Genomic DNA, 19,269 nt, shown 5'->3' with positions numbered 1-19,269 from the left:
CGCCCTCTCTCTCTCATGAAGTGTGAAGGAGATGAAGTCAGCCGTTGAAGCTTGGCTGTCTCCTGCAGTAGGGCCCCTTTGGACACAGTCCCCTGGAAGCAGCTGACCTCTGGGGTCACGTCCTACGCAGGTTGTAAAGACAGAGATCACCTTGGTGTGTGAGTGTATTGGGGAGGGGGGGGGGGGTACAGGGCATTTGAAAAACACTCCCAGCTTCACCTGGATACTCAGTCATAAACAAGGTGAAATTGGGGTGTAAAAAAGTGGACAAAAATACCAGGAAAATGAAAGGACGGACATCTCTGAGTTGGCGGTCAAAACGATCTATAACAGCTTATTTGTTACAAGGCCTTGGGGAGCCGGCGGCTTATCCCAGCACACAGAGAACCACCTACCTCCACCTACATGAGGCTAGAATTGAACCCACAGCCCCAGATGTGTGAGGCTGCATTGACACTCACGAAGTTGCCAGGCAGCCCAGACCATGTAATATTCATGCGGCACTATGTGTGACTGGCTGTGTGATATTCAATGGGGCTGATCAGCCAATGAAGGAAGGCAGCAGCGTCATTATCTGTCATGTGTGGCCCTGTGAGGTGGAACCTTCTCTGAACAGCTGTAACACACCACATCTACACCTCCACCCAAAATCGACCACCCATCAGGTCCTATGAAAGTCTGAAAGGCCAGGAGAGAACCTCATCAATGAAGACCGCTTGGGGGGGTTGAAGGACTCAGTGAAGCTCTGCTGAATTGGGCCACATTAACTCAACATGGGAGGGGAGTCAGAGGTGATCATGTCCTCATGTCAGCATCCTCCCCTTACATGGCCTCACCCGGGGCCAATGAGGCCTAGAACATGCGCATCGCCGGTGAGTCACATGGCACAAAACCTCACTTCGGTTGGTCAGTGGTGTAGATGGGAAGTTGGGGCCCTGAGCATGAAGAAAAGTGAAAGCAGGAACAGATGCTATACTGTCAGCCGAGTTAAAAATAGGAGGAGGAATTTAGGGATATTTTTGGATGTCTGTCCATGCAAAAGCAGCTGTATCTATGGAGAGTTTAAGCTGAATCTTTCTACTGTGAAAGATTTGTACAGGATTCTGACCCCAACTGCCCCATTCCAAATGTAGGCGCATTTCCACAAATCCAGCCCATTAACACAGCCACGCTCAACTGCTCCTACGAGCCTGGAGTCATGTAGGCCCTCTACCCCTCTGTCTCCAATCAATTAAAGACACACAAGGCACAAGCTCCGCCCCCTCATTTCTCACATGAATCAATCAGGAGAACATATGGTACAACTTCTGCCCCCAACCGCCACCCCCCAAAGCTTCTCACGTGAATGAATCAGAAGGACATCACAAGCCTCCCTAGTGCCAATCAGTCTGCACAATCAGATCATGGGGACAATGACCTTTGAGGGTCATGATTACTGCCACCAAAACACTTTAGAAAGGAAGGATTTTAGAAGGATTTTAACCCCTTAGTTTACTAACTATGTATGGGAAGGACAACATAGACAACAAACGATGAATACATTTCCTTAACATGTATGTTTACATATTGGCATAATTTTTGATTATTCTTTCATGTATAATTTCGTGATTGTATTCTTTTAGAACTTAAATGTTTTCTTCTCTTTGATTTTTGGATCATAGTATGATGCTCCCTCCTCAGGACTGAGGGTCAGCATCCAGCTCTGCCCCCCCAGGTCCTCCTCTTCCCTTCCACAGTCCAAAGACATACTGAAGGCATGAACCCACGCATCTTCGTTGGGGCCATGTAAGTATTAGCGTTTACACTACAGGTTTGAGTGATTGGATCACAGTGCGTCTTGATCGTCATTTACGCTTGTGTGTAGCGCTCTGATCGACCGAGACGCATTTTAAAACCACGTGTAAGCAGGGCCTTAACTGTCCATGTTGTGTGACTATAAGCATGTGGAACATGCCGGTCTAAACCCAGGGCACGTACTACTGCGATTTCAAAAACTACAGCCCATCTGCGTGTGTTACAGGAATTTGCCAATAAATACGCCCCATGCACGTTTAGTATAACTGAGCACGCAAATATAATTAAATACAGGCGCAAGTTGTGTTGAATTGAGAAAATGTAGAAACCCTTGTTTCTCCAGTACGGTTTACTTTCAGATATCGGTCTAAATTAAAGGTTTAAATTAAAGGTATCAGATTCACCCCGAAACATGTGCGGACAGCTATTACCAGTTTAACCAACTCTCTCGTCTCTCGTCTTTGACAAATATATTATAATATTTCCCTGAGAACAGTATTTAAAAACATAGCACAGGGTTATGAAATTCCATAGACGATACTTACGAATAGTTTGCACTAACTTATAAAAAAGGGGCAGTGCAGCAGAACTTTAGGTGCATTCAAACACTGCATAGTATTGCTTTAAGTCATTTTGTGCTGTGAATTCAGTCATTGCATATAATCGCATTCAGCGCTCCTGTTTTTAGAATAACGGTTCGTGTGGAAGGCGTTTTGTTGCCATTGTTATGAAGGTTTTTTTGTGCAATATTCATTCTGACCAGAGGGTGGAGCGCGAGTCTGAAAACTTAAAAACTTTAAAAAACATCACGGAGAGGCAAACCTGCTATTCGTGTTTATGTGTGTATATATACGTATATGAAAGAGGTTTCCCAGCTGGGCGTGATTTTACAGAAGTAATATCTTGGCGGTAATACATTCAACTCAGAACATTAAACTCAGAAAAGCCAAGATGTATAATCATTTCCACCACTTTAAACTTTATTTTTTGCTTTTTAAGCTACCATATTCTGTGAGATTTTAAATATCTAGCTTGTGTATATTTAACCACATACAGAGATGAATACTTTCTCGAAGTGCATCAGTACCCTTGACATACTGGCTAATGAGCAATTCCCTTGGGCAGAGATCCAGGCCTCTGACAGATGAAAACATGGTTTCTTGCAAGAGGCACAGAGAATCGTGGCCCCTTTGTGTTGAATTTCTGTTTCTCCTCTATTAATCGGTAAACAAGAGACTCAGAGGTGCCAAATCCTGCTACTCATACACAGCCAAACATATAATCACTGTCTTTGCAATGGTGGGGTTTGCTACTAATTGCTACTGGGGTTTTCCCATAATTTCACTGAGCAGAAGAGGATTTTTCTGTTGTACGTGTGGAAGGTGACGGGTGGCGCATGGTGGCCAAAATCAGGTGCAGATGCGTCTGTCCACCACGCCTGTGACTCACTGGCAGTAATACAGGAGTGAGGTCTGTCCTTCTCAGTCCTTAGAAACCATGTTCAGCCCCTGATACCTGAGCCTATACTCTACTGTACGTTTTCCCGCAATCCAGTGTGCCTTTTGTTTTCCTGTGTACTTCCCTTGTGCTAATCCTGCAATAGCTCTTTTGTCTTTACGCCTCTCCACCCAGCTCCACTCCCATACCCAAATTCAGTCCCCTTTCCTGCCTCCTATCCACGTTTCACATTGTTCTGTTTGCCGTTCTGCCCGGAGCAAGTGCTGTTACTTCATGTGTTTTGATTCCTTTGGTTCCTTGAGCCGGTACAAAAGTCTAATCATGCGCCTGTAGAATTCCTGAACAGACGCAGCCATCCGAAATGCATGCAGCCCTCAGCTGAACTGTTTTCTGGGAACAATGAGTTCAGAGTCACTTTTTATCTCCTGGTTTCATTCTATCGGCTCCTGTCACCCATTTGACAACACGGAGATCTGGTCACATTTAATGTGCAGTTTGTAGTTTCTCATACTGACTGGCATCCTGACGTTAGGAAACTGTGTCCTTCTGATTTTACTGATGAAGCCTCAGATCTATATGAACCAGGTGGCTCCACAAGGGGACCAGGGGGTCTGGTCCACAAAATCATAAGCTTGGCCCTCCCCAGGGATGGAAAGATCCCAATCAACCACAGGTTGTTTTTCTTTTTATTAATGTAAATACGCAAACATCTCCCAGCATTTCCAGAGAATAGTGTGGCCCACCTGGTCACAGACCAGGAACCGATTCCACCATCAACCACAGCGTAAGCAAGTTAAAAGCTCGTCCAGTACATAACTACATATTACCATATTCATCATAAAAAGACTTTATTCTCATTTCTGGTGGTAGAACGACACATTTCATAAAGTGGAATATCTCCATAAGAGACGTCAGCAAAAACGCTGTTACACTAAATTACGGGTTTATAAAGAGAACAAAAAGAGTTTCTTCTTGAACAATCACAAGACCAAGCGAGATACAAACTATAATGAATTCTGTGCCCTTAGATACTGCTTGGACAAATAAGGCTCCGTTACACCAAATTTCGTTAGTATTTTGCCGGAGTCAGCAGTCAAAATTATTCCTGAGAAACAAACCAAAATGGCTTCTTCTTTAAAACATATGTTATGTAAACTTAAGAGGACAAATTCCTGTGAGCATGTGGCCATCTTTCCGTTAATCAGATTACAGTGACTCATTGCGCCTCATGCAGACTCATGATTATTAAATCACTGTGTACCTCAATGCAGCCCTATCACTGAACCCTGCCGTTATTCCTCACACTGCCTTTATTCCAGCTTTCCTGCTATGGGGGCCAATCAGCTTTCAGCATTCCTGCTATGGATTCCTAGGAAATCTTTTAGTAATCTGTAGGAATGAAACAGGAAGAGCCCCAAGCCTTGCAGATGCATGCACTTTTGGCTGAGTGTGCAGCTTGGCAGGCTGTCTCTGGAGTGCGGCTGTGTTTTCAATGTAAACTGGCGTCCAGTTATGGTGTATGATGCAGTGATATGATTAAATTATGCAGTAAAAAGCTGGGCAGATCTTAGCTGCAGTGAGGCCAATGGGATCCCCACGGCTGCACTGATGAGCACCAGGAAAGGCCGTTTTTCAAATACATAATTATGTGGGAAGATCTAAATGGGAATGATGGGGCAGAAAAGCTTCAAGTCCCATAGGCGACCACATCCTACTGCTTCATTTAATGGTTGGCAGTGGGTTGAATGAGTAGAGGCTGATTGATCGATCCCACATACGGGTTACATGTAGATTTCATATGAGCCTCATTTCTCCGATCAGCACCAAAGTGAGGCTTTTTGATGGTCCAGTTAAAGAAGGAAGGAGGGATCAACACCCTGTAGATGGTGGTGCTACGTCCCAGAGGCCTATCTGCCACACCCACCCTGTAGATGGTGGTGCTACGTCCCAGAGGCCTATCTGCCACGCACACCCTGTAGATGGTGGTGCTACGTCCCAGAGGCCTATCTGCCACGCCCACCCTGTAGATGGTGGTGCTACGTCCCAGAGGCCTATCTGCCACGCCCACCCTGTAGATGGTGGTGCTACGTCCCAGAGGCCTATCTGCCACGCCCACCCTGTAGATGGTGGTGCTACGTCCCAGAGGCCTATCTGCCACGCCCACCCTGTAGATGGTGGTGCTACGTCCCAGAGGTCTATCTGCCACGCCCACCCTGTAGATGGTGGTGCTACGTCCCAGAGGCCTATCTGCCACGCCCACCCTGTAGATGGTGGTGCTACGTCCCAGAGGCCTATCTGCCACGCCCACCCTGTAGATGGTGGTGCTACGTCCCAGAGGCCTATCTGCCACGCCCACCCTGTAGATGGTGGTGCTACGTCCCAGAGGCCTATCTGCCACGCCCACCCTGTAGATGGTGGTGCTACGTCCCAGAGGCCTATCTGCCACGCCCACCCTGTAGATGGTGGTGCTACGTCCCAGAGGCCTATCTGCCACGCCCACCCTGTAGATGGTGGTGCTACGTCCCAGAAGCCTATCTGCCACGCCCACCCTGTAGATGGTGGTGCTACGTCCCAGAGGCCTATCTGCCACGCACACCCTGTAGATGGTGGTGCTACGTCCCAGAGGCCTATCTGCCACGCCCACCCTGTAGATGGTGGTGCTACGTCCCAGAGGCCTATCTGCCACGCCCACCCTGTAGATGGTGGTGCTACGTCCCAGAGGCCTATCTGCCACGCCCACCCTGTAGATGGTGGTGCTACGTCCCAGAGGCCTATCTGCCACGCCCACCCTGTAGATGGTGGTGCTACGTCCCAGAGGCCTATCTGCCACGCCCACCCTGTAGATGGTGGTGCTACGTCCCAGAGGCCTATCTGCCACGCCCACCCTGTAGATGGTGGTGCTACGTCCCAGAGGTCTATCTGCCACGCCCACCCTGTAGATGGTGGTGCTACGTCCCAGAGGCCTATCTGCCACGCCCACCCTGTAGATGGTGGTGCTACGTCCCAGAGGCCTATCTGCCACGCCCACCCTGTAGATGGTGGTGCTACGTCCCAGAGGCCTATCTGCCACGCCCACCCTGTAGATGGTGGTGCTACGTCCCAGAGGCCTATCTGCCACGCCCACCCTGTAGATGGTGGTGCTACGTCCCAGAGGCCTATCTGCCACGCCCACCCTGTAGATGGTGGTGCTACGTCCCAGAAGCCTATCTGCCACGCCCACCCTGTAGATGGTGGTGCTACGTCCCAGAGGCCTATCTGCCACGCCCACCCTGTAGATGGTGGTGCTACGTCCCAGAGGTCTATCTGCCACGCCCACCCTGTAGATGGTGGTGCTACGTCCCAGAGGCCTATCTGCCACGCCCACCCTGTAGATGGTGGTGCTACGTCCCAGAAGCCTATCTGCCACGCCCACCCTGCAGTCCTACCAGCTTTGCAGGCTGCTCTACCTGATATAATTCATCATTGCTTTTCTTACACTGTCCTCTACAAATTTACCCAATTTTTCCAACCATTAACCAGTTGTCATTTACCCAGTTCGAGTTTAGTCCCATGGTTAAAGTACAAAAACAATCAATCCCATAAATACAGTCACATAAATGGCATTTAATCCCATTATTTGCCATGCTAACTGCTGCATAATTGTGCTGTATTATTATCATAACAAATAATGCTGAAGCACTACCACACTGTATAATGATGTTGTAACATTACGCTAATGAATAATATTGGAGTATTATAATACTATACATGATGTAGGAGTATCGCCATACAGCATAATGATGTAGTATCTTAACAGAACAGGCAGGCATAGCCTCACACCTACAGATGCATGATGATGCTGAAATGTTACCATACCTAACACAACTTAGCACAGATCGCAGAACACATTTACAGACTATGCAGAGTGCAAGGCAAAGGAGACCCAGTCATATTTACAGCTCAACCAACTGATATGCATCCAGCCAAAATTACTTTTTCATTTTCTCATGCCCTTGGGTATAAGGCTAAGCTTCTATCAGTCACCATTTAAAATTAAGATATTCTCGTTCATTTTAGCCCATCCAATTACAACCATGGTCCATTCCAAGGCTGGACAACTGCCAACCAATCATAGCACTTTTGAACCGCACAGCATTACAGTGAGGTGACTCAGAGCAGAAATCAGGGCCCATATCTCATAATACTTTTAACGTCCTCTATTCAAATACCTATTTTATATTTAAACATTTTAGCTATTATGACAAATTATTATATAGCGATTAAATATGATGATAACATATTTTTTTTTATCGTTCCATTACACCATGGTGCCATGAACTGAAACACCTAAACATGTAAGCATTGCTACACAATCACAGTGGTTTACACAGCTAACGGAGGAGGCATCAAGCACATACCTGTTCAAACTTCCTCAGAGCATGTGGCTGGAGAGGTGGGCCTTTCTCCGTCTCGTCACTCAGCAGTTCTGTGAAACCAGGAACGAATGGTTTTATTTATTAAAATCTGATTTATGGACCGAAGCTCTTGGAGGTCTGAACGTCACGAACACCGATGGACAGATTGCAGATAGTTCCTCAAAAGCGAAAACTTCTGCGAAAAATGCCAGCAGAAGCAGACATGTGCTAAGTGGTCCCCTTAAGCCAAGTGAAAGCTGAACTTGCAATCAATTGAAAACCTTTAACTGTTTAAAGTCATTAAATGAAAGGGATTAAAGAACGTCGCAGCATGGCGCTGTAAGGCTTGCTACGGCCTGCCCAGTGATGACAAAAGACAAAGCATACTTAAAGCAGCATTAACTCACCTAAAACTGCAATATTATAAATAATATGAATGCAAACCAGAGACCATTGTGATGTGACTGGAAGTAAATGAACCAAAACAAGGAACTATTATATATGTGTACTGAAGCGAGATGGGTTACTGAATATTCAAATAACGGAACAGAGGTGCATTATGGAAGATATTTCGCTCTCACCTGTCATGTGGCAGTTGTTCCTCAGTACGACCTCCCGGTTCTCCACATAGTCCCTACAAAATAAACATTTGTAAGCGGCAGTCCTCTGAATGTACCTCTTCCCCTGATCGCATGACGCTGACATGGCAACAAATGCACAGCCACCCGACCTTCTGCTTCCTGTCCCTTTTCTGTCGTACAGCCATGAAACGCATCCCGAGCTCCTCATACGTGACAGTGAGCCTTTTCACCTCAAAGATTATAGGTCTGTTCCGCCAGAATTTGACTTTGCAGTCCGTGCTGCCAAACCCCTCAGACTATGCAGTGAAAAATAACTGCATATTTGTACAGTCAGTCTCTTTCCATGTGTACACGCTTGTGCAAAGGGACAGTCATCCTCACATGGGGCTCTGCTGCAGCAACCAGCTGAGATCTTTCTGAGAATATTTGAGGAAATAATGCCCTTCGTGGGAGATTTTCCTGAAGAAACACTGAGATAAAACAGAGACAATGACACTTCAGCCACAATTCTACTGTACTTTGGTACATCCTAACATTTCGGTTTTCATCAGGTCACGCACTTTAATACCATATTGCGGCTTCAAGGAGTCATAAGCAGGATTTTTAATGACATCATGGATGAAAATAGAGGATCACACTTTCATTACGTTCGTTATTCAAACAGCTACCTTCGTCCAAAAAAAGCCCGAGACAGCTAGTATCCAGGGCAGGGTTCTTTCACATAATGTTTGCCCAGTTCTTGAAATGAGACGGTAGAGACGTTGTTGAAAAAACCTGTCTTTAGTGGTCTGGCAGGGGGAGAGCGAGGCAGCAGGCAGCCGGCAGAGGTGGAGGATGTTAGCCCACTGGGCCACATATGTCCGATGCATGGGAGTGACAGGGTGTAATGAGGGGGGGGGGTGAATGTGGAGCAGGAGCAGCTGCATGCTGTCCCGCTGCATGCTGTCCCACTGCGTGCTATCCCACTGCGTGCTATCCCGCTGCATGCTGTCCCGCTGCATGCTATCCCGCTGCGTGCTATCCCGCTGTAAGCTGTCCCGCTACATGCTGTCCCACTGAATGCTATCCCGCTGTAAGCTGTCCCACTGCATGCTATCCCGCTGCGTGCTGTCCCGCTGCATGCTGTCCCGCTGCATGCTATCCCGCTGTAAGCTGTCCCACTGCATGCTATCCCGCTGCGTGCTGTCCCGCTGCATGCTATCCCACTGCGTGCTGTCCCACTGCATGCTACCCTGCTGCGTGCTGTCCCGCTGCATGCTGTCCCACTGCATGCTATCCCGCTGCATGCTGTCCCACTGCTGAGTGCAAAGCGAAGTCTTCAGCATCCCCCTCAGGGCAGCAACAATAGGGAAGTTTCCAGCTTTGTTGTTCTACTTTCTGAAGCTCAGCAGGGGAGTCCTTCTTATAGTCCCAAAAATCTGCAGGAACAAGACGTAGAGGGTGGTGGGGGAGGTACCCCCCCAGCCAGAGCACTCAAACACAACAGGTCACCCCAATGTACACCTGCTGTGTATGGCTGATTTCCCCGAACCCGGGGCAGAGGTCACACTAAATACAGAACGATCACCTCCTAAACCACATGAATAAATGCCTGAAGTTCACACAGACTAGGTTTTGTTGACTCACAAAGGGGCAGTAAATTTCTAGAAGCTTTTCAGAAACTTTCCCTTCTATGGGACGTTATGCTGGAGGTATTTTAGATATATTCCAAGTTATAAGCTTTCCATGGGAATTACTGGGAATATATGGGAATTAACAGAAAATTCCTGGAATTTTGCAACCCTACATGCAATGACAAGTACAGCTTCCCACAGCACGACTGTAAATGTCTGAAAGCTGTAAGTATCTTGCTTTCTTCAACACAAATGAAATGAAAAACAGTAAAAATTAAAGCACATGAGATCTTTGACAAACTTCAGATGGACCAGCCCAAACCATGATTTAAAACCCAAACACATTTTGATGGATCCTTCCCAGACATTTCACTTTAGATCCTGTCGTCGGTGCTCTTCCCAAGCAAAAACCCGCGGCACTGGCTAACTGTACACGCCTCAGTCAATCTGACGACCGTTCGCTAAGCGATTTATTACTTGTCTCTCTCAGGACTTACCTTCCCCTGTACAAAAAGCCACTCATCTTCTGGTCCTGACCTGCACACACGATGAAATAATCTCCAGCTCTCCACAAAAGGGATATCTGCCAACTCCAACTGTACGGACACTCCTCTTGATAAATACGACTGGGGAACACCAGCACGAGGTCACGGGCTTCTCAGATGGAGCCAAGAACAGAGACTCGACGTGGCCGGCCACCGGCGACCGCCTACCAAGCGTCTCAGCGACAGCGAGGCCAGGCGAAAAGGTACTTTATGAAAGGCGGTTCTGTTCCAGCCAGCCAAGTCCACCGACTGTGTGTGTGTGTACTCACACTTCCTGTCTAGGCATGGGCGGCCGCTTTTTTCAGTCGGTTCGCTATGCAATCCTGATGGTTTTTTGAAGGTGGAGCTGGGAGAAGATGCCTGACTGGAAGCGGCAGGTTCAGACTTGCCCGTTGCATCGAAAACAAAGACTTCACAGGTAGACCTACCCTACTGCCGTTGACAAAATTCTGCTTTAAACGGCTTGTGATTAACTTAAATGAAATCCTTTTGCAGGAACGGGTAAGAGCTATAAAGATATTTCACACTTCATATAGACAGCCGACAGAATGATGAGTCAACAGCACAGAGGCTATATAAAAATACTCCCCACATTCTGTCCAGTCAAACCTTAATCCTCCATCATTCTCATACACAAACGTTGTTACAATCCTTTCAGTGACTTCACTGAGACTGTGAACCTTAATCCTCACCCGGGTGGCAAAATCCAAGAAATTCTCAAATTACATGCCCTGGGCCCTATTTCAACTTAAAGTACTTGCATCGCATCAAGTGAATAAAAAAAATTGCTTTTCTACAACTATTTCACACTTTAATGCCAAAATTTCAATGCGCAGACATTGGCCCATATATCTTGCAGCATTGTTACCGAAATGCAGATTAGTTACTTTTTCTGAGACGATACACAATAAAATAATAAGGACAATAAAGGGAACAGTCCCGTATAGTGAAATTCCATTCAAAAAAGGTGATTATAATTTATATAATTTTTCTTATGCCCTGAACTTTGCTTTCTAAGACACAACTGCACATGAAGTCAAGCCAAATTATTAAATCATTCGGAGTCACCAGTAAGGCAATAATTTCCAAGATGAATTGTCAGAGTAAATGATGCAGGTATTTTACGTAATATTTTTCCCGCTGCTACACCAGCAGCCCTTCCTGTCAATGCAAATAAACAGAAACATAAACAAGCCCCACATAATCTCGGTTCCACCGTACATTAACTACAGTCCTGCTACACTCCGTAGCAGGTAATTAACGAGAAACGTTAAAGGCGTCTGCAATTCAAAGGAATTGAAGGGGAGAGGCTGTGGAGAAGCCAGCCGGTTGGCTGCAGATCCTTGGGTGTGACAAGCGAGCAATCGTCTCATGATCAGCAGATTCACGTCAACAAGAGAGAACTGCCATTCCACAGATGGAGGAGAAAACAAGACACTGATTGGCCAAATGGCTTAATTACAGCTTAATCAAGACGCATGATCACCAAAGACTATAAAGGCACTCCAGACGGTTGGTGTTATTTAACGGTAAAAGACGTGTTTACTCTTGACTGCATGTATGTAAATATGAAAGCCGGACTGTTATATTACTTATTATAAACAATTTGAATATCATAGGACATTTATTGTTTTACTTCACTTTCAGTAAGATCGGTGCTTGGTGTTTTTCTGCATTAACAAAGACGAGATCAGGAGTAGATGGATTCGTGAACCAGTAAACAGGCGAATGCTGACTAACAAGCCTGACTTAATCACCAGGTTGGCAGGTGCCCTTGAGCGATGAGGTTTGCGTAACTGTGTTCTCTGCACATCATGAGAGGTTACTGCAACCGCTCTATAGAACAAGGTGGCTTCCTTCTCCAGTACACACCCAACATGCCTGCAACATACACTGGCAAACTTTCATCCACTTACACACAGTCCATTCTCTCCTAGAGCCTTTTCATGTTTGTCTGTTTTACTCTCCCTCCCGTTAATGAAATACAAATTCCATTAATAACACCTAGTAACTAGCATGAACTACTCATGTATTGGAAAATGTATGTCTGCCTATCACATTAAATAAATAAGCTCAGCAACTAGATTCACCTTATCTTGACTGATTACAGTTCATGAGGTAAAATACCCTCCAGTCAATACTTACTGAAAAAAAAAAAAAAAAAATATATATATATATATATATATATATATATATATATATATATGTGTGTGTATGTGTGTGTGTGTGTGTGTGTGTGTGTGTGTGTGTGTATTTTATTACTGGCCAAAAACTGCTTTGAGAAATGGTCAGAAAAAAACTGTAGGGTGAAACGCTTAATATACCCAGGATTAATTTTCTTACTGTCAATATACTGAAACTCAAATGTTTTTTAAAACCACTTGGGTTCTTCAATAAGTCAGCCCTATTATTGTATTGCTGCGACAGACAGAGGCACACCTGCAATTAAATAAAACATATTCTAACGAAGAGACATTTTTGGACATTGTGCCCGACACCAGGTTTTCCTGGTCCTGTTCCTCCTCAAGTTCTTCCCCGCATTTCTGGGTGATTCACGGACATTTCGCCTGCACTTGTCACCGAGCGTAGGAGTTATGACCCTGTAATTTCCCATACAGCTGTTTGCAGAGGCTCGTCCCCCTCCGCCATGAATTTGCTCAGCTGCCAGTGCCCAGTGGCGGGACCACCTGCTCCGAAGGTGTAAACCCTCTCCTCAGAAAACTGCCACACACGCATGCGCTCAAAAATAAACTAAAATATCTTATCATTGACAACAGAGATAAATATAACTAATATAGTTTATTAGTATCCTGGTATTGAGGCAATCTGCCTCGAACTAAGTGGGCTAATTAATATTACGGTGCCTTGTGTTACATTTATATTTTCTAATTATAAAAAGCTAACGGTGGCGATGTACTCCAACACAGAGACTCGGAAATCCTGAATGAGTAGAACAAAACTTGAAAAGCTCTATAAATTGCAAAACATTTATGTTCTCAGAAACCATCCAGACCAGTTGTCTGGGCGAGAGGTCATTTATCGTTTGGATAACAGCTAGGTGGTCAAAGTACACGCTGATAGTCATTTACCTTGGTAAATATATAGCTGACACTGCATTTTCATCAGCGCTTAAAATGCTGTTAATTCTCTCTTGTTCGAGTTGAAAACGTGGAATGGTAATGCCTTGAAGTGTATTATTTATTTACATTGATTATCTGACGTAAGAGCCCCTGTGGTGGTAATTAAAGAGTCCTTACTGTACCATCGGGTTCGCGCCCTCAATTCCGCTTGTCTTCTGTTACCGTGATTTTTATTTATTTTTTTGCTGTGATTTTACTACACCCCATTTCTTGTTTTCATTAGTAAAATTCTGGGTGGAGCTTCTACATTACAGCACATCCACACTATTTCTAAATTGGTTCTTTCCTCCTGTCACCGTGGCCCATCAAATCAAAAACTCCATTTTGAAATTGAACATCTATTAATTTTTATCTGAGTCTATGGCATTCGCAAATATTATTACTGCTGAATGAAACTGATATCACCTTATTCTACGACAAAGTGGCACGATTTGACATTTGCATGATATATTACGAATTACTGGACTTTCTATTGCATTATGAAAAACGCTGCTCCGAAACTGCATCAAAGCCAGTCGTTGGCGCATTTCCTGGGGATATCTTGAAACAGAAAGGCTTTCAAAAATCTTTTTATGTTTTATTGGTAAGGGTGAATATAAATATAAACGTAAGTACAGGCTGGCTTTACGGCCCTATCTTCTCCTCCAATGGTAAACGCATTGCAAGGTTTGCCGAAGAAGATAATGGAAACCAGCGATGTAACGGAGCAAAATCCCTCCGTAAAGCAGCCTTTTTTATGGATGCACAGCAGTGACAGTGGCTGTAAAGGCCACTGGGAGGACAGTACAGGGCACTGGGAGCTGCAAGCTACCCGTTCCATGTCCTGCATGCATGCATGTTTGCACTGATGGACGCTCGGCAGTATGCATACCTCCCCGTTTCTCTCCAGCTCTGCTCTTGAGAAGGAGTCCGGTCCATTACAACAAAATTACAGGGTATCCTGGAAGGAAACCCCAACCCCTTTTATCATCCAGACATTAATCCGTAGGTTCTGTCGGACAGAAGAAAGAGGAGGTCGGCGTATCGCTTCCAGCAGCCCGGCGATTGAGGTCGCGGATGCTGCCTTTCAGCCGAGTGTGGCTGGTGCATTCATTTCACTCCAGCACACCCACCCCCCCGCACAGCATCCAGATTCCTTACTTAAGCTGTCGCTTCTGCGCCTCCGATATCCACCAAATGGGATCCGACAGAACCTCTGACATCAACGCCGCTCCGCGGTGGAAAATAGCCCGTTTACAGTGAGGCGCATCGGATGCTTGTCGTGACTTAAGCGTCGGCGAGTCTCCAACAGCGCCATTTGTCTTGCTAATTTGTACCGATTAATATTGCTGCATATATAAGAATATTATGGTATATGATTATAGCAATGCACCGATTTATTCCTTTAACTTCTATCCTGCTTCCTGATCCTCACTTGTATGTTGCTTTACACAAAAGAGTCAGCTGAATAAATAAATGCAAACCCTTCACCAAAGAGAAAATAAAATCTCATTGATGGAGACTTATAAGGACATCGAGTCAACCTGCTGTACAGACCAGAGGTCCTGGTTTTACTCTTTGCCAAGAATCATTTCAATAAATTTCCATCAGTGCGCTCAGAGGCAACTTGTCAGCATGACAAGGTTTAAAAAAGCCTCGATCAATTTACTCTCCCAAAACTGATCAAAAATCAGCGGATTTGGGAATTTTCATACACTAAAAGACATACATTACATTAAATTATGTAATTTTTTTGCTAGATTGCAGAATTGCTGACCACAAACAATTTGACAATATGACAGATTTGTTTTATATGGATACTTTTATTTGCAATATTTCGTCATTAACGTGATTAAATTATACTGGTTCGAGACAAGTGATGCATGAATATATGAAATCCTTTATTGATGCAATTGGATGCTGAATATCAAAGGAAAGACATTACATTGCTGAGCAGGCATCAACAGGGTTGTCAAGGTGATTATCACCAGGTTGTTGTCTGGGGGGTGGGGGTGGGGGGGTCATCTGCTTATGATCCCAGTGAATATTATTACGCTTTTCAAACCTTCAAGTAGTTATCAAATAAGTATAATGATAATCTTTCAAACTGCATTGCAGGAATTACAAAAGAAAAGCTGACCCCAAGTGGCGGACATTGGGATGAAAAAGAGGGCCTGAGGCGATCTGGACGTACATCCTGTGTAGGCAGCCAGTAGGCATCAGTGAAGAGCTAGATCTCAAACGCAGGGTCTGTCAGACCCACTTTAAATACCACCCTGCCCATAAACACCTTGTGTAACACAATGGGCTCCGTTGCCTCCCATGATCTCCCAACGCATCACAGCCTATAGTATAGTATAGTATAGTATAGTATAGTATAGTATAGTATAGTATATATATATATATAGTATAGTATACATACTGCCAAAGCTTTATTGATACATAAATTCAGAAGCATTACCTCACATTAAAGAATGATTTAATTATGAAGTTTTGAGAATTTCAGCTGAAAATCTACTGGGATTTCAAGAAAATTTGCCTACAGCAAAAATCCAACAAACTACATAGGATCAGCTACTGTAAGGTGGGTCCAGTACCAGCATGAGCGATTGGGTTTTAATGGTGGAGCTGGGGGAGCGGGGAGGTGTTCGGAAGTAAAGGTAAAAAATTCCAGCTTAAAAATAAGCTTGTGATTGGGTAGGACAAACTCATCCCGGCTCCCCAGAGCCGCCCTGCTGTATGGTGACAAACATGTCACTTCAGGCCTCTTTATCTGTAGGTAGGTGACAAAAAAATTAAGCATCCAGGTAAACAAAGGACAGCGAGGACAGCACTGAAGCAGAAGCGAGGCGCTGGAAGCTTTACTTCTGGAGTTTGGTCCACGAAATTCTTGCCTTTCTTTTCGTTTTGCTGAGGCCGGCCGTTTTTAAACCTTTATCGCCATCTAGTGGTACAACTAAAGACTGCATCCCTTTATTAAAATCCCTTGAATGTTCCGCGAGTTGTTCTGTGTTTTCCCTCGTAGTCCATAGTATTTGAGGGGCTTCCATCTCTTTCAATTATGACCGTGACAGAGAACTGAGAGTGAAAGCTAAGCTGAATCAAGGGAAATAATTAGTGCATCCGAGACGTTAAATACCGCATAATAAAAACCAGCAGGAAATACACCCCATTTTGAATAAACTGCGTCAGCTGGCAGGTGTAAAAACAACGACAAGAACTCAACCATGTAGTGAATCAAATATCCCAGCTGAAGTGTGTAGTTTTTACTCAGAATTTCACTGGTCTGATTTTTCAGATTATTTATGTAGGTTAATGGCATATTAATAAAGATTTGAGATTTAAGAACTTATGAAGGTCTATTTACGATGGTATAAAATGGTACAAAAAAAGTGTCCAGCTTCAGTGGGTAGTAATACAGCCGCCCCCCTCCAGCTTCAGTGGGTAGTAATACAGCCGCCCCCCTCCAGCTCCGAGCGCATGGAGTCTCTATATTCCTTGGCATCTTATCCCGGGTTTCCCTCAGGTTGTGCTTCCTGGAAACGGCTGTGGGCTCATGTGGTCCAGCAGTTGATAAGCGGATATGGAAGATGGATGGAAATACAGACCAATACCGTGCTGCAGACAAATATTTACCAAATAAAGATTAATTGATCACTCAGTTCTTGGGCCAAGGCTTGTAAATCATTAATTCATTAGCTGCTTCATTGACAAATGTATCTCTGTATGATTTGATCTAAGGCCGTAACTAATTAAAAGCTCGGGTGGAACCAACGGGGCTGACAGAGTCGGACCCTGAGACCACGCTTGAGAACGACGGCAAACCTCATTCATCTGCAGTCACGCTGGTGCTATTTCTGAGGGGCTGTCGCTTGGTTAACCCTTTCAAAATAAACATCACAGCCCGAGTCCCCTGAGAAGTGCCCCCCCTGCATAATGAGCTATATGAGATACTCAGAACTCTGCTTCCCAGTCAAATTATCTCCAGTTACGCCTGGAGCACTAAGAGGGGGGGGGGGGGGGGGTCACTTAGGTTCAGATGTTTTAGAGACCTGGCTGCCCCCTTTCCTTACTCTAGAATAAACACATTTCCTTTTGGGGGGTGTAATAACCGAGGCTCTTTCATCGCCAGAACCCTAATCAGTCTCCGATCTGCTCGAAAGCGTCATGACAACCCCAGTGTATTTTGGCGCTTTTTGCTTGTTTGAATTAATATTTCCTCCGACTGGGTTAACTGACAGATCTCTCTGCTCCCCCCCCCCCAGGGGCGGGTATTGGAGCCCATCTAACAGAGAAGTCTGGAGCCACGCTCACGAAGGGAAATGTACCACATCCCTCTCAGCTGCCCCCCGCGCACCGGATCCACTGGGGCCCGCACTGTCCGTCTCGGCACACCTCCGCCGCCGCCTCAGCGGGGCCTGCTGCTCTTACTCCATTCTGCAAAGAAACATGCTTTGGAAGAGTGGCTGGTGTGGGCTGGAGCACCCAAAGCACGTGCACAAAGAGCAGCAGAGGGACGTGCTCTGAGACGCTTCAGAAGGCGGCCTGCATGTTTATTTCTCCAATAATATATTTACTAACTTTAATATGTCAAAGAGAGACATTCTGAGCCATTTGCTGTTTTTGCCACAACTGGTAAGGGGCTCCGGTGTGAAGTAGCAACGCAGATATTATCGCTCAGGTATCTGGAAGTATTGCTATTGTACCCTTAAGTGAGGCACTTAAGCTGTTAAATAGTGGCCTGCTATCAAAGAGCACGGTCAGGGATGATCCACAGAGCGGCTCGGCAACAAAGGGGACACATATTATAAGCAGGACCTGGCAGAACTGCGAACAAAGAGGGACCATGAGGGGTCAAAACGAAAAGCCAGGATGGCTAAACAAGAAGGAAGGAAGATTCCGCTGAAAACAGGGAGCAGCTGAGGGAGGTGGTGCAGACAGACAGACAGACAGACAGACAGACAGACAGACAGACAGACAGACAGACAGACAGACAGACAGACAGACAGACAGAGCCTTCACGTTCGAATGACAAGCGGGAAAGAAAGACAGCGACCGACAGCAGCCCAGGGCAGGGGCAGGCACAGGCATACGCTGATAACGAGGGCTAGACGAGAAACAGGTGTGCATAATTAACAGTCAAGTAAACACTAGGAACTGAGCACTAGGACATAATGGGAACTTGGGTGAAAAAAGACATAATAACAAAACTAGGTAGAAGTGAGGCTAATCAAGGACAGAGGCATAATATCCATTAATCAATATAGAAATATAAACACAACAAAATCCACGGCAGTAGCGATTTTGCCCATTTTTCGCTCAGTTGCCCATTTTTCCGATTCAGTCAAGCAGCGTTCCGAGGAATATGGGAAAACACAGTAGGGACACACATGGGTGCTAAAGCTACAGAAGCACAAAGAAAAGGAGAAGATGGCTAGCGACACCTGCTGGCCAAACGGGGAGACCACGGACATCGCAAGCATAGGTCCTAACACCAGCCAAGGAGTAAACTGAGAAATCTGGCATCTGAAGCAAGAAGTTAGAGCTTAGAAATATATAAAAAAATAAGCTTGCAATTAAAAACACCGCTATGCCATACCAAAAACAACTTTAAGTCGAACAAAGTTCAGGAAATATCATTTTAGTATAAACCCGCCATTAAGAGTTTTGCAAACCAGTTCACCATGACAAATGACAGATAGCCCTTGACTAAAATATTAACGCCAGAGCATGATTTGAATCACAAGGTTTATAAATTTATCATT

General features: G+C 45.2%; 1 protein-coding gene across 1 annotated transcript in view; it reads right to left on the bottom strand.

The window, feature by feature from the left end:
• LOC125708454 (phosphodiesterase 4D interacting protein) overlaps nt 1-10,880 on the bottom strand; it is a 61,068-nt gene extending 50,188 nt beyond the window's left edge. The window contains 3 exon segments of the mRNA XM_048975981.1: nt 7,650-7,717; nt 8,228-8,280; nt 10,338-10,880. Of these exon segments, the coding sequence (XP_048831938.1) occupies nt 7,650-7,717; nt 8,228-8,280; nt 10,338-10,363 (147 nt within the window). The 5' untranslated portion in view covers nt 10,364-10,880.
• Between the last annotated feature and the right edge of the window lie 8,389 nt (nt 10,881-19,269).

Source organism: Brienomyrus brachyistius, chromosome 15, assembly GCF_023856365.1.
Source record: "Brienomyrus brachyistius isolate T26 chromosome 15, BBRACH_0.4, whole genome shotgun sequence".
In the NCBI taxonomy this organism is placed as follows: domain Eukaryota; kingdom Metazoa; phylum Chordata; class Actinopteri; order Osteoglossiformes; family Mormyridae; genus Brienomyrus; species Brienomyrus brachyistius.
The sequence above is the reverse complement of the archived record's forward strand: the minus strand, read 5'-3'. Positions and strand labels throughout refer to the sequence as shown.